This window comes from Marmota flaviventris, chromosome 17 (assembly GCF_047511675.1).
Source record: "Marmota flaviventris isolate mMarFla1 chromosome 17, mMarFla1.hap1, whole genome shotgun sequence".
Classification (NCBI taxonomy): Eukaryota; Metazoa; Chordata; class Mammalia; order Rodentia; family Sciuridae; genus Marmota; species Marmota flaviventris.
Window position 1 is genome coordinate 59,915,815 of NC_092514.1, and position 23,420 is coordinate 59,939,234.

Sequence of the window (23,420 nt, forward strand, 5' to 3'; positions counted from 1 at the left end):
TTGTAGGGTTGTTGTGTGTATTAAAAATTACATATGTGAAACAACTAGCACATTGCCTAGACACAGTGAAGGCACCAGAAAAAATAATAGCCATTGTTAGATAAGTGATCTAGTGCTCAGCATGAAGAGGTTGTTACTTAAGCTGTAGTAGTGTTTTTTATTCCTGTTTTCAAGCTCAAAGTCCTTTTCCACTTATTCCTGGCCATAGCCCATACTATCCATCTGGCTTATTATTAACATCTAGTAATTTTGCCCCTTTTCATCTGCTTTTTGTTAACATGCCCATAGTAATTTTTGAGATCTGATCTGAAAATTCAAGAATTCTTTCCCAAATTAACTTCATCCTATTTTAAATATGCCATTATCCTACATTTCTTTTAGAATTTATAACTTCAACTTGCAAAATTAACATGTTTGTGCTTATATTCTCAAATAATCATTTTTTGTCTCCTTCAAGTAGGTTGTAAGAAGACATATACATTGTTTATTTCCCTTCTTCCTTCCCTATCCAAGTTTAATATAATATTCCACCAGTGTGCTTATTCATTGAGTGAACAACTGGAGGGTATCATTATATTTAATAAGCACTACTTGTCAGAGTGCTTATAACTCACACGTAATCACTGATGACTGGTTTCTTTTTAAATTCTTGTCCACAGATCTCAAGTGAAAGCACAATACTGCCTGACCTCCTACTCTATGCTCCTGACAAATTTTCTCTTCCATACCTTAAAAGGTCATTATACTTTCTCCCAGAACCTCCAGTATTCCTTCCCATTTGCCTTGAATTTATGGTCTTGGCTCATTCTTCGTTGAGAAGAAAAACACAAATGAGAAGTTTTTTTTTTTTTTTTAATATTTTTTATTTTTTAGTTATCGGCGGACACAACATCTTTGTTTGTATGTGGTGCCGAGGATCGAACCCGGGCCGCACGCATGCCAGGCTTGCGCGCTACCGCTTGAGCCACATCCCCAGCCCAAATGAGAAGTTTTTTATTCCCTCCCACCATCATATCTACCAACCTGCAAGTACTTTCTGCTTTTCTTCTTTTTTCATTGATGGAAACATCACTCTCAACAAAACCCCTCTTTCATTTGGCTTTTTATCTCATCCCTTTTTACTTTTCTAGGTCTGCACCTCAGTGATTGCCCCCTTTCTATATCACATTTGCCTTTTTTACTATATCATTTTCAAACCTAACCTAATAGTGCCCATCTTTTTAAAATTATTTATTTGTTTATTTATTTTTTATAGTAGAATGCATTTTGACATATTGTACACAAATAGAACATAACTTCATTCCTCTAGCTGTACATGGTAAAGAGTCGGTCCAGTAGTTTAACTATACTTGTATATAGTGTAATAATGTCTGTCTCATTCTACCATAGGTAGGGCCTCACTAAGTGACCTAGGACCTCCCTAAATTTCTGAGACTGGCCTCAAACTTGTATTCCTCCTGCCTCAGCCTCCCATGTGACTGGGATAACAGGCATGAGCCACTGCACCCAGCTCCTCTACTTCTTAGCGGTGGCATGCTCCAGGACTCGAGTCTTATGTTCGAGTCCTCTCGAACATCTCGAACTCTTCTCTCCTCACACTTTCTTTCTCCTTAACAGTAATTTGTATGCTGATGGTCCCAAATTTATATCACCAGTCTGAACTCCAACTGTCTATTTGACATCTCTACTTGTATACTTAATAGGTATCTCAGAATTAACATGAGCAAACTAGAATTCTTTACTCATCTACACACTTGTTATTTTCCTGTTTTTCTACATCTCAGTAACTGACATAAATATCCACCTATTTGTTCAAACCAAAATCCTAACAGTCAGCCTGATTGCTCTGTTTCCCTCATCCTCCCATAATCAATTCATTAGCAGGTCCTGTTAGAACTTGTATACCTATATAGTATATATTGTATGAGTATACTTTTCTCTATTTCCTCACTTGTTATCCCAATTATAGCTACTGTGATTGTATGCTAGGACTATTACAATAGGCTTCTATCTGGTCTCTCCATTTCCACTCTTGCCATCTCTCCAACTACCATTCTGTTATTACCATTCTGTATATAGTATTATCTTTTAATATGTCAACCACAGATATGGCACTATCTGTTCAAGCTGAAATATATATCTGTGATCCAGAAATCTCAACTTTAGGGAATATACCCAACAGAAATTAATGAATATATTCACCAAGGCACACAATGCTCCAACTAGAAACTACCCAAATGCTCCTCATAGGAAGATAGATAATTACACACACACACACACACACACACACACACACACATATATATATACATATAAGTATATATTTTATTTTTATTTGTAGGTGGACACAATACCTTTATTTTTATGTGGTACTGAGGCTCGAACCCAGTGCCTCATGCATGCTAGGCAAGCACTTTACCACTGAACCACAACCTCCATACCAATAATTACCTTTTAATATAGTTACACAGCAGAATACTGCAAAGTATTGAGAAAGGATGAACTAAAATCATCTGATGGGTGAATTTCATGAACATAATACTGAGTGAAAGAAACCAGAAATGAAAGAGTACATAATGTATGATTCCATTTACATGAAGTTCAAGTGAATCTGTTGTCAGAATTGAGGGTGTTAGTTACCCTTGGGGTAGGTACCAACTAAAAGGGGTATAGGGAAGGGGAGTTGAGTACCAGAGAGTTTTTTTTTTTGAAAAATTCATTTTTATACACTTAGGATTTGCGTATTTTTCTCTATGTATTTTATCCTTAAGTAGATAGCTTTTTTAATATTTATTTTCTAGTTGTAGTTGAACACAATACCTTCATTTTATGTGGTGCCAAAGATCGAACCTGGGGCTTCCCACGTGCTAAGCACGTGCTCTACCACTGAGCCACAACCCCAGCCCCAAGTAAATAGTTTTTTAAGAAGCCAGCCAGATCATGTCTCCTTCCTATGTATTACCTGAAATGGGTTTCCCAGACAACAAAGCCCTTTCTCAATTTCCCAGTTTAAGTAGTTCCACTCACCCTTGCCTTTATTTATTCTCTGTCACATCATTCTTTTTTATTTACATCCTACCTACTATATTAGTTTGCTAGTGCCACTAGGAAAGAATCTGTTCCAGACCTGTTTACTAGCTTCTGGTAGCTTGGTTCAAGATGACCCTGTGTCTCTTCACTTCATCTTCCCTCTGTATATGTCTGTGTCTGTCTAGGTTGTCCATTTTAATAAGGATATCAATCATGTTTTAGGGATTATTTAGCCTAATGAACTCAAGAACTTGATCATTTGCAAAGACTCTATTTCCAAATAAGGTCATATTCAACATTGTGTCAGCACCCACCGTTATCTGAAATGATCTTACTCTCTCCTCTAGAATATAAACTATTATAGCAGTTTACTAGTGTGTCCTCAAAGGTGTAGAATACTGACTGGCACATAGTGGGAACCTAAATATTTATCAATATTTATCAAATATATTTATCAATATTTTATAAATCAATGAACTAGGATATGTTGATTATTCACAATCCCATAAGCACTATATATAGCAACTATCATATACTTTCCAAATATCAGGGACAGGGCATTTACTATGTGCTAGGCATTGCTCTTTGCTTCACATGTATCAGCTCATTTCATTATTACACTACACCCTATAATATAAACTACTGTATAATATTCTTATTTTGTAAATTATAAAACATAGAAGAGAGCAGTTCTTTCTTTTCTCCCCCCCCCCCGCCCGCCCCGGTGTTGGAGGTTGAACCCAGGGCCTCATGCAAGCTAGGCAAGCACTCTACCACTGAGCCACATCCCCAGTCCTGGAGCAGTTGAATAACTTGCTCAAAGTCACAGGTTTTGTATATAGCAAAGATAGGTTTTGAACCCAGGAAGTCTGGGCATCCAAACCCTCATTTGTAAACCTACCTCTCCAGAAGTCCAATAATTCTCTAAGCCTTTCTGAAATAGTGTTAGTGACAGCCATGCAAGAAGAAATCTAAGACTGAATCAGCCACATCAGGCCTAGGTGAAAATTCTTATGATTCCACTCATCTCCTCTAGAGGGGGTCTCATGCTGAAAGATCCAAGAGGAAGAAAGATTGTAAAAAGTCTAGTTAGCAAGACCAGGAGAAAATTAACCTAGTTTCACATGTCATATCATTAGAAGGACAATATATATTTAAAATAATAGGAAAGACACATCTGGAAATGGGAATAACTTTGTAAGTCTCCAAGAAAAATAGACAGATTTGACTTTATAAAATTTTTAACCTTTTGCTACATCTGGATAATACCTTAGCTAAACCATTTATGAAAATTGCTAAAATTTTTTTGAGAAAAATATTAGGAATCCAGTATATGGGCTGGAAATGTAACTCAGTTGGTAGAGTGCTTGCCTAGCATGTGTGAAGTTCTAGATTCAACACCCACCCACCCCCCACACACACACACATCCAAGAGATAAAGTGAAAAATGCAAACAGATGGTTCATAAAAGAGGAACTACAACAGGCAAACATCTGGCAAAATTTTCAGCCTTACCAATAACCAACAATGCCAACTAAAACAGAGAAGTGTATTTTTGTTTTGTTTTGTTTCCCAAAATATGATGCCAAATAATGTCAAAGCATCATGAAACAGACTCCCTCAAGCATTTCTGGAGGCAGAATATAATTATCTGTAATAACTTTTTGCCAGTGTTAACCAAATGACATAGAATAGCCACATTTTAAGTCATTATTACCAATTTTGAAGCTCTTTAATAAAGAAACATTCATCTCTTCATTGTGGCATTATCGTAATCACCAAAATTTGAAGCAAAAAAAAATTTCAGCAATAAAGAAATACATTAAAGTGGCATATGTGAAGTAATATAATGCAGCCATGAGAATGTTAATGACGAAAACTAAAAGCAGGGTATAGCCTGAAGTGTAACTCAGTGGTAGAGTGTGTTTAGCATGTATAACATCCTGGATTCGATCTCCAACATCACAAAAACCAAAAGAACAACAAAGCCACAAATAAACATGCACACAATGACTATAATCAAAAGGAAAAATAACAAGTGGTAACAAAGATGTAGAAAAAAAGGAACCCTCATACACTGCTTGGTGGAGATACACGACGGTGCAGTCATTTTGGAAGATAGTCTGGCAGTTCTTCAAAAGGTTAAATGTAGAATTACCATACAACCCAGCAATTCCACTATAGATATATACCCAATAGAAATGAAAACATATTCCATATAAAAAATTTGTACACAAATGTTCACAGCAGCATTATTCATAATAGCCCCAAAGTGGAAACAACCCAAATATCAACTAAGGAGTGGATAAATAAAATATGGTCTGCCACACAATTAAACATTATTTGGACATAAAAAGGAATAAGTGCTGATAAATGGTACAACATGGATGAATTTTGAAAAAGTTATTCTAAATAAAACTAGTCACAAGACATTATTAATTGTAAGATTTTGTCTTTATGAAATGTCTACAAAAAAGACAAAATCTATAGAGACAGAAAGTAGAGTAGGAGTTGCCTAGAACTGAGTGATCTGGAACAAAATGGGGAGTAACTGCTAACATGTCTGAGGTCTTTTGAGAGGAAAATGAAAATGTTCTAAAACTGATGGTTACGATGGTTGCACAACTCCATGAATATACTAAAAACCTTTCAAGTCAGGTGCAATGGTGCAGGCCTGTAGTCCCAATGTCTTTGGAGACTGAGGCAAGAGAATCATAATTTCAAGGCCAGGCTCTGCAACTTAGTGAGACCCTGTCTCAAAAAAATAAAAAGGACTGGGGATGTAGCTCAGAGGTAAAGCACCCCTGGGTTCAATCCCCAGTACTGTAAAAACAAAAACAATAAACATTCAAGTATACACTCTGAATGGGTGAATTGTATATTATGTGAATTATATCTTAATAAAGCTATTTAAAGGAAGTTAAAGGGAAATTTATTTTTATTAACATAATTGTCACACAAAACAAGTGGAAAAGGACAGACAAAAAGACCATATATCATATGATTCCATTACAAGGAAATGTTTGAAAAAGGCAAATTTATTTTGAGAAAAATATTAGGAATCCAGTATATGGGCTGGAAATGTAACTCAGTTGGTAGAGTGCTTGCCTAGCATGTGTGAAGTTCTAGATTCAACACCCACCCACCCCCCACACACACACACACATCCAAGAGATAAAGTGAAAAATGCAAACAGATGGTTCATAAAAGAGGAACTACAACAGGCAAACATCTGGCAAAATTTTCAGCCTTACCAATAACCAACAATGCCAACTAAAACAGAGAAGTGTATTTTTGTTTATTTAGTTGTAGATGAACACACAGTATCTTTATTTATTTTTATGTGGTGCTGAGGATTGAACTCAGTGTCTCCCTTCCACTTAGGAGGCAAGCACTTTACCTGAGCTACAGCCTCAGCCCCTGAAAAAGGCAAATTTATAGGGATAGAAAGTAAATTAGAGGTGGCCTCAGGCTGGAGTAAGAATGAGGATTACCTATAAATTTCCCAGAGAGTGTCAGGAAGTATTCTAAAATTGGATTTTAGTAATAGTAGCACAACTCAGTAAAGTTATTAGAGATCATTAAACTTTACAGTTAAAATGGGTGATTTTAATAAGTTCCTTTGGTTGAGACCCAGACTCATTCGCAAAGAAAGCCATATCCTTTCTCTCCTCTCCTTGCTCATCCTCTAGCCACACCAGTCTCCTCACTATTCCTCAATCAGACACCCTTTGTCCTTAGGGCCTTTGCTCTTGCTGTTCTCTTGGCCTAGAATGCTCTTCCTTCAGATATATACAGAATTTCTTCCTCATTGTCTTCATTTAAATCTCTTTCTTCATGAGACTTTCCTTGAACACCTTCCTAAAATCATACGCCAGCCTCAACCTACACACATTCTTAAATCTCCTTTCCCTAGTTATTTTTCTCCTTAGTAATTTTCTTTTTTATTTTATTTTGAGACAGAGTCTTGCTAAGTTGCTTAGGGCCTGGCTAATTTGCAGAGGCTGGCCTTGAACTTGGAATCCTCCTTCTCAGCCTCCCCAGTTGCTGGGATTACAGGCATGTGTCACCACGCCTGGCTCTTAGTAATTTTAATTATATGACAACATACTATATTTGTAGTTCTTCTTTCCCAGTAGGACAAAGCTCTGAATGTATTGATAGTTTTCTGTTGTTAGTTGTTGTATATTCAATGCCTAGAACAGTTCTTAGCACATAGTAAGCCCTTAATAAATTTATTGAGTGAATAAACAATATTTCATAGACTTCTTTCCATATAAGTTTACTTCATTCTTGGGCTGGGGTTGTGGCTCAGTGGTAGAGCGCTCGTCTAGCATGTGTGAGGCCCTGGGTTCGATCCTCAACACCACATAAAAATAAATAAATAAACAAAATAAAGGTATTGTATCTAACCAAAAAATAAATATTAAAAAGAAAAAAGTTTACTTCATTCTTTTTAATGGCTACATAGTTTCTTCTCCTTCTTCTTCTTTTTTTGGACAGCATTTCCATTTATTTTATAATGTAAAATATAGAACTTTGAGAAAACAATAAGATTTATTAGAACCTAAAGAGTTTTCTTAGGAAAGTAATGCTTGCTGAAGGTATTGCCTTTGCTCCAGCCATGATAAGCATCTTTACTCTTGGCAATCCTTGTCAAAGCTCAGAGACAGTAACTCCAGATCTCTCCTACTCAGCTGTGAACCTTGGTCCTGGACTGAATGTGATTAGAGGTTGTAGAAATATTAAAAAATAAGAACAATATCCATGAAAGCCATGCTCAGAAGCCAGTCCTCTTTTCTTCAGGAAAACATTTTTTCTATTCATTTGGCTTTTTTGGCTTGAGGTTCCAGTGTGGAGCTGAGCACTCCACTGCCCTTCCTCCACTCACAAATGTCTGCATAGTTGCATGTACGGCACTTCCAAGCCTCTTCCACATCAACCCCTTGAAGCTCTCGGTGGCCCATCCAGTAAGCCATATAATGCTGTACCTTGTCTCTTGTCTCCTTCTCTTCAAAGGCTTCAATCTCTGTACCTAATGCAGTGGCAGTCTCTTGATGGATATATTCAATCTTTAGAATATCAATAACTGGGAGGTCAGATAGTGTGATACACAAGAAGACCAGTTCCATGAGGTCACCCGAAGACTTCACAGAAAAGCCTCCCTGCCAGGCATGCAGCAGCACTGAAGGCCCCAGTGGCTTGTCTGGACACAATTTTGTGTGGTGGATTAGGATCTCAGGGGTTACTTTCCCTTGCACCATGCATCAAAGATAAATTTGTATAGCCTAACTTGAAAACAGTCTTTCTTATTTCTGAGCTTCCAGAGGGAGTATGGGGCGCTTACATGTCTTGAGTTCAGCCAGATCCAGTTCCCCTTTGGCTGTATAATGGCTGCATAGTTTCTACTGAATTAATAATTCCATAATTTGTTTGAACAATTCCTTATTACTGAAGGACATTCAGTAGTGAAATTTCTTGTATAATGAGTCAGCCCTTCAACTTAGGAGTCGACCAACCACTGACTTAAAATATTTTTTCAATTGCACCTGTACTGAACATATACAGACTTTTCCCTTATCACTATTCACTATCTAGTATAACAACTGTTTACATAGCACTTACTTGTATTAGTTATTGTAAGTATTCTAGAGATGATTTAACAAATACAGGGGGATGTGCATAGATTATAAGCAAATACTATGCCATGTTATATAAGGGACTTGAGCATCCATAGATTTTGGTATGTGAAGGGGATATTGGAATCAATTCCCTGCAACACTGAGGGACAATTATATATATTTGGGCACTCATCTATTCATTATAAAAAATTCGTAGAAAGAGATTTTGTGAGTCAAAGACTATGAACAAAATTTCAATAAATATTCCCAAATTGATCTCCAAAAAGATTACACTAATTTACACTCCTAGTCAATATTATTCAAGAGTTCCTCAATCTGTCATCCACACTAGATGTTATCAACTGGTTTAGTCTTTACCAATCTCATTAGAAATGTTAGCTCACCTATAATTTAATTTTCATCAATTTAGTTAAAAGTGAAATGAGATATATTTTTAATCAAACATTTGTATTTCTATGAGTTGCTTTTATTGGTATTTTAATTGATAGATCAGAGTTCTGGATATTAGGGAAAATCACCTTCTATCTTATAAGCTCCAACTATTTTTCACATTTTTCTTCCATAAATTTTGTTTACAATGCCTCAGATAGTTGGTCAACTCTTAATTTTCAAGGAGTGAAATAAATATTTTCCTTTTTGGATTCTGATTTCATACCATGCTTAAACAGACCTTTCCTATTCCAAGATTTTATATATATATTTTTTCCACTCATGCTTTCACTTGATGCCTTTAAACTTTTTCTTTCTTTCCTTTTTTCCTTCTGTTTCTTTTTTTTTTAATTGTAAGTGATGCTGGGATTGAACTCAGGACCTCCTGCATGCTACAAAGCACAAACTCTATCACTGAGCTACACCCCCAACCCCAAATATTTATTCTTCATTAAAATTTGTAGTAAACTTGAAATTTATTTTGGTGTAAACAGTACAATAGAAGATTCAGATCCTGCCTGGATCCCAACTGGCCAGACTTGGCCACAGGCCTGCATAAGAAATAAGCTAACTATGTGAAAGGTTACATCAATTTCATGCAATTGCATTAATTAAAAGTTGCATTAATTTCATGCAATTCTATCAAACAGGAAGACATTGCTTATTTCCTGCATGGGCAAGCAATGGTTTCCAATCGGCCGGATCCAGGCATGTCCCGTCACTTGGCTACTAGTACAACTCCACTCATTTATTAAATAGTTCATTCCTCACTGATTCTAAATACCACTTTTATCACATAATTCTCCATATATTTGATCTAAATTTGAACTCATTGATCCATCTATTCCTGCACCAAGACAAAATATTTTAATTTTTCTGTTTTGTTTGAATGAACGTGGGAGTGACAAATCTTTAGAGAATAGAATGAGAAAACAGTAGACCCTCCTCATTCTCTTCAACCCAGGGTTTCCCTTCCCCTGCATCCTAGTTACACCTGCCTATGCCGGCTGCTCTTCCCGGCTCAGCCTCTGGAGGCCGCAGCCGGGAGGGTAAGTCTGCGAACCAGGACCTTCCACGGTCTTGGCGTCACATCCGGTCTCTAGCGGAAGTCTTCTGCTGGCGGACCAGGAAGTAGCTGCAGACTGGGCGATGGGAGTTCAGGAGGCCTCGCTCCGGACGGGACCCGATGCTACTGTGCCCCCGCGGTAGAGCAGACCTGGGCGGCAAGCTCCGGGTCCCGAGGTGAAGAGCTGTGGGGATGACCTGGGACCTTAGAGAGGAGCCTGAGAACCCTTACGGCCTCTTTCCTGATCCTGGCCTCTAAATTGCCTTTGCCAGGCTGCCCCAGAAGCAGGTCCATTTGATATACCGCTCCTCAGAGAACGGCGCGGACCAGGATTTTACCCCCTCATCACCGTCACCAAGGCTGAGGGTAGCCCCGGGCTGGAGGTTCAAGGGCGCCGATTCTGCCTTAACAACAATCTCCTCTCCACCGCCGCAGGGATGGAGGGATCTAAGACGTCTAGCAGCACCATGCAGGTGAGCTTCGTGTGCCAGCGCTGCAGCCAGCCTCTGAAACTGGACACGAGCTTCAAGATCCTGGACCGTGTTACCATCCAAGAGCTCACAGGTCAGCAAGACCGTGGAAAGAGGGTGGTCAAGAACGTGAAAAGTGGGCAACTTTGGAGACATAGGTCTTGTGGTGACAATCTGTAGACTGCCTTAGTCTCGCCACGTGAATCTAGGAAAGTCACATCATCTCTCATCTCTCTGGCTCCCTGTTTTCTCATCGGGAACATAAAAGAGTTCTGACGTTGTGTGCTTTCTGAAACAAAACAAAGGTCCTTATTTTTCTGCTCCTGCTGTCTCAGAGTAAAGGAATATGTATATATAATAATAAATGGCATTTGTTGAGTACTTACTCTACATCTAGCGCATTACATGTATTGCTTCACTTATTCCCTTCTGCAACCCTGTGGAGAAGTACCATCATTGCATCATTTTACAGGTGAAGAACTGAGGCTTAGAGAGGTTAAAGTGACTTCCCCGAAGTCCAACACCTGGTAAGTGGATAAATAGAGACTCAAAGTCCCAAAAAGCGAGATGAAGTTAGAGGAGACTTAATAGGCAGTTTAAGCTCATGGGCCCGGAGTCACACTGCTTGTGTTTCAATCCTGGCTGTCATGCACTGAAAGACTCTGTTGCAGGTTTTTTTCCACTAGTACTGGAGATTGAACCCAGAGGCACTTTACCACTGAGCTACATCTCCAGCCCTTTTTCTTTTAAGAGGGTCTCAGTAAATTATCTACGCTGGCTTGTAACTTGCAGTCCTCAACTTCCCCAATTTGGGATTACAGGCATGTGCCACTGTGCCTGACTTTGCAAGTTATTTTACCTCTCTAAACCTTGGGCTTTTTTTTATCTTTAAAATGTAAAACAGCCTCATAAGTTAGTTGTAAAGCTCATACATGACAAAGCACATAAGTACTTAGGAATATGCAAAGCAAGTAGTACTCAATAAATGTTAGATATTATTATTACCTCATTTCTCTATTTTGCCAAGTTTTCCTGACTGGGCTCAAACTTGTGATCTTCCTCCCTCAGCCTAGGAGGAGCTGAGGAGCTGAGTCTCAGTAACTACAGGCTTGAGACACTGGATCCTGATCTATACCTCCTCTCACCTCCCATCTGTCTCTTAATATGTTTTTAACACTTTTTAAAAGTTTAATTGTGTGTTGAAATGTACAAATCTTAGCTCTGTGTGTTTGTAAGAGTATGTTGGGTACTAAGGATTCTACTGAAAACCTGTAGCATGCTAGGCAAGCATATTACCACTGAATTTCACCCTCAGCCCTCCAACTTTTTAAAATTTGGTACTAGAGATTAAATCCAGAGGCACTTGACCACTAAGCTACATTCACAGTCCTTTTTATTTTGAGACAGATTCTTACTAAGTTGTTGAGAGTCTCACTAGGTTTCCAAGCTGGCCTTGAATTTGTAATCCATCTGCCTCAGCCTCCCAAATCACTGGTATTATAGGCGAGTACCATCATACCCGGCTTCCTAGCCCTTTTAATATTTTATTTTGAGACAAGGTCTCATTAAATTACGCAGACTAGCCTCAGTCTTCCTATCCTCCCTCCTCCCAAGTAGCTGGATTTATAAACATGGACCACCAAGCCTGGTTGTTTTATTTTGGTGTTTTTTATTGTTGTTGGTTTTTTTGTGTGTTTGTGTGTGTATGTGTGTGAGTGTGTGTGTGTGTGTTGCTGGGAATTGAATCCAGGGCCTTGTTCATGCAAGGCAAGCACTATACGAACTGAACTATATCCCCAGCCCTATTGTTTTTTTGATTATGGGGATCAAACCCAGATCTAATGCATTGTATGTTTTACCACTGAGCTACACCTCCAGCATCTACATTTTTATTTATTTATTTATTTATTTATTAGTTATAGATGAACATAATACCTTTATTTAATTTATTTATTTTTACATGGTGCTAAGGATCGAACCCAGTGCTAGGCAAGCCTCACATGTGCTAGACAAGCGCTCTACCACTGAGCTACAGCCCTTTACCTACATTTTTTTTTCAAAACATGGTGTCATTTTTTTAAATACCTTTATTTTGTTTGTTTGTTTGTTTATTTATTTTATTTATTTTTATGTGGTGTTCAGTATTGAACCCAGTGCCTCATGTGTGCTAGGCAAAAGCACTCTACCACTGAGCCATAACCCCAGCCCCCTTTACTTACATTTTTTAATTGATATATTTATGTGGTGCCATGTGTTGTTTCAGTGTGTGTGTGTGTGTGTGTGTATATATATATATATATATATATATATGTATATATATATATATATATATGTATATATATATATATATATATATGTATATATATATATATATATATATATATATGTATATATATATATATATAGTGTAATGTTCAAATCAGGAAAAGCATGTCTGTCTTCATCAATGTTTATCATTTTTTTAAACATTTATTTTTTATTTATTTTAAGGGTGTTTTTTCTTTTTATTTGCAGGAGGAGTTGAAACAAATTTTAAGGGTTTTTTAAACATTTATTTTTTAGTTGTAGGTGGACATAGTACCTTTATTTTATTTTTGTGTAGTGCTGAGGATTTAACCCAGTGCCTCACACATGCTAGGCAAGTGCTCTACCTCCGAGCCACAACCCCAGTCCAATATTTATCATTTTTTGTGGCAAAAAATATTCAAAATTGTTTCTTCTAACTTTTTTGAGATATAAAGTACATTATTGTTATCTACCATCACTGCACTGTGTGATAGAACCCCAGGACTTATTTCTCCTATCTAACTGTAACTTAGTTCCTATTGGCTAACCCTTCCTCATCTCTCCAGCTACCTCCCCTCTACTCTTCCCCAGTCTCTAGTAACCACCATTCTTCTCTCAACTTCTATGGAATCAAATTTTTTAGATACCACATATAAGTGAAAACATGCAGTATTTGTCTTTCTGTGTCTGGTTATTTCATTTAACATAATGTCCTCCAGTTACCTTCATGTTGTCACAAATAATAGGATCTCATTCTTTTTTTATGACTTAATAGGATTCTGTTGTGTGTATATTAGCTGTACATTTTTTACAAATGGATACACTTATGTAATTCTGATCATTACGATGTGGAAAGATTTTATCTTCTCAGAAAGTTCCCACATGTTCCTTTGTTCCTTCCCTGTTATTCTAGGGGAAAGGGAATATTACCTTTTTTTTTTTTTCCCAGTACTGGGGATTGAACCCAGGGACGCTCTACCCCTTCTACCACTGAGCCACATCCCAGCTCTTTTTATTTTTTATTTTGAGACAGGATCTCACTGAGTTGCTGAAGACCTTGATAATTTGCTGAGGCTGGCCTCAAACTTACAGTTCTCTTGCCTCAACCTCCCAAGTTACTGGGATTATAGGTGTGTGTCACTGCAGGCAGCAAGGATGTTAACTTTTATGATAGAAAATTTCAAATTGCTATGTATCCATCACCTAGTTTCAACAATTGTCAACACATATTTAATCATGTTTCATCTACAGCCCCATCCATTCCTCCCCACCTTGAATTATCTTGAAGCATATTCCTAACATACAAAAGTTATACATATTTCTGTAAGTATTTTTGAAAAATAAGGACTCTTTTTAAAAAATAATCATGATACCCATTACCCTTTAAAATTTTAACATTTCTTTGATCTGATTTAATGAGGAGATGGGGAAAGACATTCTTCTGTGTGTAAATAGTAACTTTAAGAAAAAAAATTAAGGGTGGGGGTAATGATGAGGATATTTTAGATTCTTTGCCCATACTTCCCTAATCCCTCCAGCTTTGATAAGACGTTTCTGACTCAGAATTTTCCTTGTTCTTAGCTCCATTACTTGCCACAGCCCAGGCAAAACCAGGAGACACCCAGGAGGAAGAGGCTAACTCAGGAGAGGTAACAGATGTGCCTTCTCCCCTGTCTTCCTCATACAATAAATATGCTTAGTGGGAGATTTGATATGAAAGTACAGGCTGGATTCCTGCAGGGTACTTGTGCTATAAGAGCTCCCAGACTTTGAGGGTTAACGAAGAGTCTGGTTAACAAGAGATGATATACATGATTAGGCCACTGCAGATCATTGAAGGTATCAAAGTACTCCTAAGGTCATAGGGTTACTGAATAAGGCATCCATTAAAAAGTAGGATTAAAAGTTACTAAGGTGATATATAGGTCATTCCAGGGCATTCCTGGTTTGCGTCTGTTGTTCTAGTTAGTTTTTCACATCTACTTCTCCCATTCATAAAGGTACCTTGGTTTAGACAGTGAATTATATGATTACCCTAGACAGAAAGGATTATCAGTGTTAGAGAATATTTAATTTTTAAACTCTGACAGTGCTGGTGATAATTTGCATTGCCAAAGGCAGATGTTATGAGATTTTTTTTTTTTTTAAGTACAAGTCATTTATTTGGAGGCAGATCCCAGGAAACTCTGGTAGGAAGCAAGGATGTGAAATGGGAAGTAAAAGAAACCAAGGAAAGGGATATGGTCAAGCCAGTAACACCTGTGGGTACTTTGAATTCCATCCTGTGAGATGGTGTTAAACACATATCTGAGACTTATCCTGCCTGAGTAACAAGAGGGCTGTAGTGTCCACCCACTGTTACCAGTGTGTGAGGGCAGGCTGACCTCAGGTGGGATGAAGGATTTTAATTCTGGCTAAGACCTTTTGCAGACAGTGCAGGGGCAGGAAGGGGACAGATAAAGCTTTCAGCAAAGAGGCACATGGGACTGGCAGTTGAAGTTAGCAGACGTCATATAAGATTTTGATCACATAAGTGGTATGAATATATAAATTATCCACTTTGTCTTTGCTGAGAAATTTCATTGCAGTCAGATCTGGCTTTTTCCTTGTACCATGATTTAGGGCATTTTCTCCCCTACCCCTGATTGATAAGTGTTGAGAAAATGCAAAATTAACCATAAATAAAGTATAGCATAGCTAGAAAATGCTGCCCCCCCACCCCCCCACACACACACAAAAGCTGTCAAATGGACATGGGGCTTGTTTTCCTTTCATAGTTCATAAATATAAGGATTAGATAGATAGTAGCCATTTCTTAAGTTTTGTGGTTTTTCTTAAGTCTTGTGGTTATCAATCAAGGGTGAAACCAAGTAGTTCAGAGGCTATTTGGGAAACAGACTCCATCTCTAAGTTTCCAGAACTCTAATGCCCACCTGTTTCTTTCCCAGGAGCCATTTATTGAAACTCGCCAGGATGGTGTCTCTCGCAGATTCATCCCCCCTGCCAGGTGCCTACTACTCCTTGGCCCCTCGTTCCTTGCTAGTCAAATTTTAATTAAAGGCAGAAATTGAGACCTAGGGCTAGGTGATGTAGACAAATCATCACCCAGCCTGTTGGGTCTTCTAGAAAAAAATGTACTCCCTTATTCCTGGCCTAGTATTAAGTTTTTCATGAAGCCATTCACACAGTGGGAAGGGATAGTAGCTTAAATGTGAAGAATTGAGAAATATTGAAGGAGTGATTGGGCTCTTGAGAAGTTTGAAAATAGCAAATGTGGTCAGATATTCAGATCCTTAGTTCTCATTAATACAGCAAGTTAAAGGTTGATGACAATGAGTGTAATATTAAAAAAAAAATAGTCATTCTTAATTCTCCTTCCATTTTTACTATAGACACATGTCAGTTTGTTGTTGGGTTTTTGGGGTTTTTTTTTTTTTTTTTTTTTTTGATATTGGGGATTTAACTCAAGGACACTTTACCACTGAGCTGCATCCCCAGCTCTTTTATTTTTATTTATTTATTTGTTTGTTTGTTTATTTATTTATTTATTGAGACAGGGTCTCACTAAGTTGCTTAGGGCCTTGCTAAGTTGCTGAGGCTGGCCTCAAACTTGTGATCCTCCTGCCTCAGCCTCCTGAGTCACTGGGATTACAGGCGTGCACCACCATTCCTGGCCATATATCAGTTTTTGGTGCTCCCTCTCCTTCCTTAGTCCATCCAGGCCAACCTTTTGCTGTGGAAGACCAATATGACCTTATATTGGGAGAGAGGTGCCCTTGGGAGGTGAGGCTAGGAATGGATGTGTGCCTTGAGGCCCCTCACCTGGTGCTTGAGAGTCTCTGCCACTGGCAGCACAGTAGGTGGAGGAGACCTCTCTGCTCCCTCATGTGGCCCATGGGCGGGGGGCTATCTGCAGGATGATGTCTACAGAAAGTGCTAACAGCTTCACTCTGATCGGGGAGGCATCTGATGGCGGCACTATGGAGAATCTCAGCCGAAGACTAAAGGCAAGTCGGCCTCATTCCAATGTCAAGCAGTTGAACCAATTGGTAGAGGGTGTGGCTGGGCAGGTATTATAGAGGAGACCCTACCCCACCTCTCCAACACTTCTAGGTCACTGGGGACCTTTTTGACATCATGTCGGGCCAGACAGATGTGGATCACCCACTGTGTGAAGAATGCACAGATACTCTTTTAGACCAGCTGGATACTCAGCTCAATGTTACTGAAAATGAGTGTCAGAACTACAAGTGAGTGTCTCCAGAGCTAGGGCCCGGCAACTAAGACCTGGGTCTGGAAGGCTATTTATCCCTTAGCCAAGACCTCTGCTGCACTTGGAACACACAGAACAACAGGTTCCTTTGGTAAGTATATTCTGCCTGCATCCTCGGCAGATGCTGTCTGGAAATCCTAGAACAAATGAATGAGGATGACAGTGAACAACTACAGAGAGAGCTGAAGGAGCTGGCACTAGAGGAGGAAAGACTGATCCAGGAGTTGGAAGATGTGGAAAAGAACCGCAAGGTAGTGGCAGAAAATCTGGAGAAGGTCCAGGCTGAGGCTGAGAGACTGGATCAGGAGGAAGCTCAGTGAGTGCTCACCCTCTTCTGTCTTCCTGCCCTCCAGGCACCAGGAGAGGGAAGGGTTCCCAGCTGAATGTGTCTGATTAGTTTTGTAAACTGTAGTTGGCTGTCATTTGGCAGCATGTCTGCTCCAGATCCTGCATGTTGTTTCCAGGCCCTGTTTCTAGAGGATTGTTTGGAAGGTTGTATATGAAGAGTCAGCATGATCAAGTGAAAAGGTGTTGGTTAGAGGGTGCCAGCACCAGAACACTGGTTTTGGTTCTGTCCTGGAGAGAATGGGCCTATTTGGATAATATACTTTGCAGCCATCATCTGGAAAGATGAGCCTGTTAGCCTACATTTGGTTCCTCCCAGAGCAAAAGTTTCATGGGTGTTGTTTTTTTTGTTTTGTTTTTTGTGGTACTGGGGCTTGAACCCAGGGGTGCTCTACCATTGAGCTACACCCCCAGCCCTTTAAATTCTGTTTTGAGGAAGGATCTTGCTATGTTGCTGAGATTGGCTTTCAACTTGATCTCCTGTCTAAGCCTCCAAGTAGCTGGGATTACAGGCATGTGCCACCATGCCTGGCTCATGGATGTTCTTGACCTGAGAGAACCCTCTGTTGAGTGGAGGACATAACAGTGTCTGCACTAAATTTGGGGAAATGAAGGAAAGAGAAAAAAGGTCAATTTTTCACAGTGATATAAAAGTTGCACTGGAAATGGTGTATACTAACTACTTAAAGGATAATAAGTGTAGAAGTGAAGTTATAGGGGCCAATTATTGCCAATTCATGAGAGAAGCCCGTCTTAATGCATTCACCTCACTTTTGAAAAAGATTGGAAATATCAGAGTTTTTTGGTCTAGTTCAGAAGAGTCTTTTTTCCTCCACCTTTACACATATGGGCCAGCTGGAATTTGAGACATTTTTTTCCTCCTAGGTAAAGGCATGTATGTTCCTCTGAGAGGGATCTATGCCAAATATAGAAAATGCTGTAACTAAATGTAACTGTAATCATTAGAATAAGTTGTTCAGAGGTGTGATTGGAGAGAAATCAGTCCCCAAACTAACAGTCTTCAATGGCCCCCTTTGCTCTTACAGGTATCAGAGAGAATATAGTGAATTTAAACGACAACAGCTAGAGCTGGATGATGAGCTGAAGAGTGTAGAAAATCAGATGCGGTATGCCCAGATGCAGCTGGACAAGCTGAAGAAAACCAACGTCTTTAATGCAACCTTCCATATCTGGTAATGAGGCTGGAGACATGTCTGGGCAGCACTGCCAACGTGGACCTTAGCTGTTGACTACTAAGTCATGGTGTCTGTCTCCCCTAAAAGAGAGACTGTAGATCATTTTCACCCCATCTAAGTTTCTCTCATTCCTTGTGATGGGATAGGCACAATCAAGGGCTTAGAATTCTAGAGCTTGGTGATATCCACTCATCCAAGGAAAGGGAAGGATCTGAGTCTTCCAGCCACCAAGTGAGAACCTGGTCAGCTTCCTGGTAATTTCTTACCCCAAGGTCTTTCATGTATTCATTTCATGTTTTATCCACTTAGCTAGTAACTGTTGGCATGCCTACCTTTTGTAGGGGCTGTACCAGAAAGGCCACAGCAGACAATATGCAGTCTACCTTCAGGTTACTTATAATCTGGTGGAAGGGATGGATAAATAGTAGGCAAGGATAATACAGTATAAGAAAGGTGCTGTGGGAACTTTACCCAATTCAGGGAGGCAGCATGAAAATTCCCCCTAGAGGTTGATGGTTTAGCTGAGAGGTGAAGAAGATGTCTGTAGAGGGGGAGTTGTTCCTGGCAGAGAGAACATCAGGTGCAAAAAAAATAGGAATGAGGGCATGGTAAATTCAGAGAAATGAAAGAAGCTTATTGTGACTGAAGATTGAATGTAAAGGGGTGAGTGATTGGATATGAAATTAGAGAGTTACCATTTCCTAAAGGATCTTGTAGACCTCATTAAGGGGTTTGCACTTGATCCAAAAGACAGAAGGAACAATTGAAGCATTTTAGATGAGGAACTGACATCATTGAATTTTTATTTGTAAGGAGAGTCTTACCTACTACGTGAGAAATGACTTGGGAGAAGTAGGTTAAGGAAATTTGTCAGTAGGAATCTAGACAGGAAAACAGTGGTTGGAGAGAAGAAGACATAAGAGCAGTTGAGTTGGAGATAAGTGGACAGATTTAAGAGATTGAGGAGTTAAAATCAACAGAACTTGATGGGTTTTGCTGGGAGGGAGCTGAGAGAGAGCATTCAGTGGTGACACCCAGGTTTTTGCTTTGGCATCTGTGAAGCTAGGAGAAAGTTGATGACTCAAGTTTTGGGCATGTATTTAAAAGGCCAAGTAGAGGTTGGATACATGAATCTGAAGATAGGGAGAGAAATTTATGCTGATTTGGGAGTGAGAGTGGGAAATATCAGAAGTTTTATTAATCCCTGTATTTTCCTTCTACCTTTCTGCCTTCCTCTACAGGCACAGTGGACAATTTGGCACAATTAATAACTTCAGACTGGGTCGTCTGCCCAGTGTTCCTGTGGAATGGAATGAGATTAATGCTGCTTGGGGTCAGACAGTGTTGCTGCTTCATGCCCTGGCCAATAAGATGGGTCTGAAATTTCAGAGGTAAGAAACAGTCCTTCCTTGGGGTGTGGTGTATCTTTGACATAATCTGTATCTCCCACCTGCTACTTCTCTCTACTGTGGCAGGAGCCCTTGCTGCCAGCAGACTGAGAATTTTCTGTAGGTGGAGGCTCTGTCTCCATGAGGTTCTTCCTTTATCACAGGGCTCGTTCCACTGATAGAGCAGTCATTAAGCTATATGATGGGAGTAGTGGTCCCCAACTTGTAGTCTCCAGAACCTTAGTGTCCCTCAAGACACTAAGTTTCAGGGGTTTTTGTTGTTTTACGGTACTGGGGATTGAACCCAGGGTCTCATTCATGCTTTGCAAGTGCTCTACCACTGAGTTACAGTGGTAACAGCACTTTTTATTTTTAAAAATATTTTTTAGTTACAGATGGACACAGTACCTTTGTTTTATTTATTCATTTTTATGTGGATTAAACCTAGTGTCTCACACATGCCAGGCAGGTGCTCCATCACTGAGCCACAACCCCAGCCCCCCTTTTTATTTTATTTTGTTTTTAAAATTTATTTTTTTTTTTATATATTTATTTTTTAGGTGTAGATGGACACACACAATGCCTTTATTTTTATGTGGTGCTGAGGATCGAACCCGGATCCCGCCCATGCTAGGCGAGTGCTCTACCGCTGAGCCACAATCCCAGCCCCTTTATTTTTTAATTTGAAGCAGAATCTCACTAACTTGCAATCATCCTGCCTAAGCCTCCTGAGTAGCTTGGGTTACAAGCATGTGCCACTGGAACTAGCTCAGTTTTTTCTAAATTCTAAACTAAAACATATATTAATTTTTTCAGTAAACAAAATCTTTTAAACATGGATCTATGGGCAGCTTGGAGAGAGGGTTGGGAATAATAAAAGAGTCCTTGGGTAGGATGCAGATCAAAAATCTACAATTTCCCATTACTCTTTAGGAGTCCTGTATCCATCTCTGTCTGCATCTTGATTTTAGGTATCGACTTGTTCCCTATGGAAATCATTCATATCTGGAGTCTCTGACAGACAAATCTAAGGTACTATGGGAGGCCCCTTTTTCACTGGAATAGAGTTCCTGTTCCTCCTAACTAAGTGGTTTAGTTTGATATTGGTATTATTCAGTTTCTTTCTTAAAATGAGATAATCAAAGAGTCAATGTCTTGTTCAGGCTTAGCTCTTTGGGGGCTTATAGAGAAAAATTAGGTTTTTAGAACTTGTTGAGAAGGAATTTGGGCAGATCAGAGGAGAATGTATGTACTAGGATGGAGAAGGAGTCACTGTGAGGTAAAGTACATTTCCACTGATGGGAAAGTAGTTCTAGGTGCCTTGTTAATTGTATTTGTTCAAGGTTATGGAAGATACAGCCCAGCCCCGAACTTGTTGCCAGTGGATACAGACAGAATATGACTTGAAAGATTGATAGGACTTAGAACAATCTCTGGTGGCCTTTCTTGGCTTCCATCCAGTTTTCTTTTCTTGGACAGGAGCTGCCATTATATTGTTCTGGGGGTTTGCGGTTTTTCTGGGACAACAAGTTTGACCATGCAATGGTGGCTTTCCTGGACTGTGTGCAGCAATTCAAAGAAGAGGTGGAGAAAGGTGAAACACGATTTTGTCTTCCTTACAGGTCAGTATCCCCCAGTACCGAATGAGCTTGTAGTAGGACCCAGCAGAACAGAATTGAGGGACAGTCAGAACAGAGGGGAAAACACACAGATGGGGGAAAGCAAAACATGGTGTGGAAGCACGTGATACTGATGGGCAAGACGGATCCAATACTGCAAGCAAGATAGTGTGACACCTGGTCTTATAGTAATATAATGTTGTTTTTGGAGATTTTCTTGGCACAAATCTCAAGCCTGATTTCAGGAAGCTTTTTCCTTGAAAACTTTGAAAATATACAGGAATGCTTTGGGTCAGATTTGGAGGAGCCTCGTAATAGGTGGAAACCCTAGTTCAAGAGAGGAAGCTTACGCCACTCCTATCACCCTGAAATAAAGCATTTTTTCTTTTGCTTCCTTCACCCTTTATGAGTTCAGGGATTGCCTAGGAAAACAGTGAAGAGTACTGTAACCCTCACTTACCCCTGCTTCTGGCTTCTCATGTGTTTGGGTGTGTGTCCTGTCCCTATACTCCACAATGACAATGAGGCTCTTGTGACAGCCTTCTTGATTTTTGGCTTTCAAGCAAATCCAAAATACACTACCATTTCTCGCCAAGAGTTCTTTATTAGATAAGATGACGTGAATGGTCCCATGATCAAATCCCTGTCCATTTGCTTGAACTGACTTAACTCAGATCTCAGTTACTAATGAGTTCTGCTGTGTCCATCTGCAGGATGGATGTGGAAAAAGGCAAGATTGAAGACACAGGAGGCAGTGGCGGCTCCTATTCCATCAAAACCCAGTTTAACTCTGAGGAACAGTGGACAAAAGCTCTCAAGTTCATGTTGACGAATCTTAAGTGGGGTCTTGCTTGGGTATCCTCACAGTTTTATAATAAATGACTTTCTTGTTTTCTTAGGATACTTGTCTTAAAGGCTTTAAATTTTGTTTTTGTTTGCAAAAAAAAAAGTTTTAAATTTGGAAAATATTAAACAGCACATGTTTACAATACCAAAAGAGATAAAAGCCACTTTATTTTAAAATATCATATGACAGATAATTTCCAGAGCTACAACATGCCATGTATAGTTACCAGCCCTTGTCACAATTTTGCTCCTAATCCCATGCCTTCTCTTCCCTTTATCCCCTGAAAAAACAACTAATTTAAGTTTGCTTTTTTTTTTTTTTTTTTTGAGTTGAACTGAGACTGATGTGTTTTCACTGGATTTTATCTCTCTCAACTTCCTGCACTTAAAATATGAAATACAAGCTTTTGTCTCCACTGAGAGGATGAGATGTTTGAAATACACAGTTGGATAACGTGGGAAAATGACATCTAAGCTTTGCCTGGTCACCATGTGATGTGATCAGAAGCTTGAAATTTAACACTTCTCACTCAGTTCAAGTACTGAATGCCTATTTTGCTCTGTGTTAAGAATAACGTTATGAAATGGTGTTTGATACTGTTTGAGACATTATGGAGAAATTTATTTGTAATAAAATTTTGCTATAGTCTAATAACTGTCCAGAGGTGTACTGTTGAGTTTTTCTTTAACTAAAATAGAGTACTTTGTATTCTGGGAGAATTGAATTCAAGTGCAGGTATGTGGAAATTCTTTTGAAACATGTTTAGAGATGGTATGGTTTTAGAAAATAAAAAAGTAGTGAAAATAGCTATAGAGAAAGCCCTGTTTGT

General features: G+C 39.1%; 1 protein-coding gene and 1 pseudogene across 2 annotated transcripts; one reads left to right on the plus strand and one right to left on the minus strand.

The window, feature by feature from the left end:
• Positions 1-7,853: 7,853 nt before the first annotated feature.
• LOC114101910 (exonuclease V-like) lies at positions 7,854-10,461 on the minus strand (annotated as a pseudogene).
• On the plus strand, positions 10,218-23,250 carry Becn1 (beclin 1). 2 transcript variants are annotated; one of them, XM_027947123.2, is made up of 12 exons: positions 10,218-10,343; positions 10,603-10,731; positions 14,505-14,572; positions 15,872-15,930; positions 16,840-16,930; positions 17,037-17,173; positions 17,318-17,512; positions 18,588-18,734; positions 19,979-20,128; positions 21,097-21,157; positions 21,605-21,747; positions 22,458-23,250. In XM_027947123.2, exons 2-12 carry the CDS (start codon positions 10,605-10,607, stop codon positions 22,624-22,626), a joined length of 1,347 nt encoding a protein of 448 aa, XP_027802924.1. In that variant the 5' UTR covers positions 10,218-10,343; positions 10,603-10,604; the 3' UTR covers positions 22,627-23,250. The 2 variants fall into 2 exon arrangements, with proteins under 2 accessions (XP_027802924.1, XP_034491092.1); XM_034635201.2 differs by lacking the exon at positions 10,218-10,343 and having other exon boundaries at positions 10,638-11,164.
• The last annotated feature ends 170 nt before the right edge of the window (positions 23,251-23,420 follow it).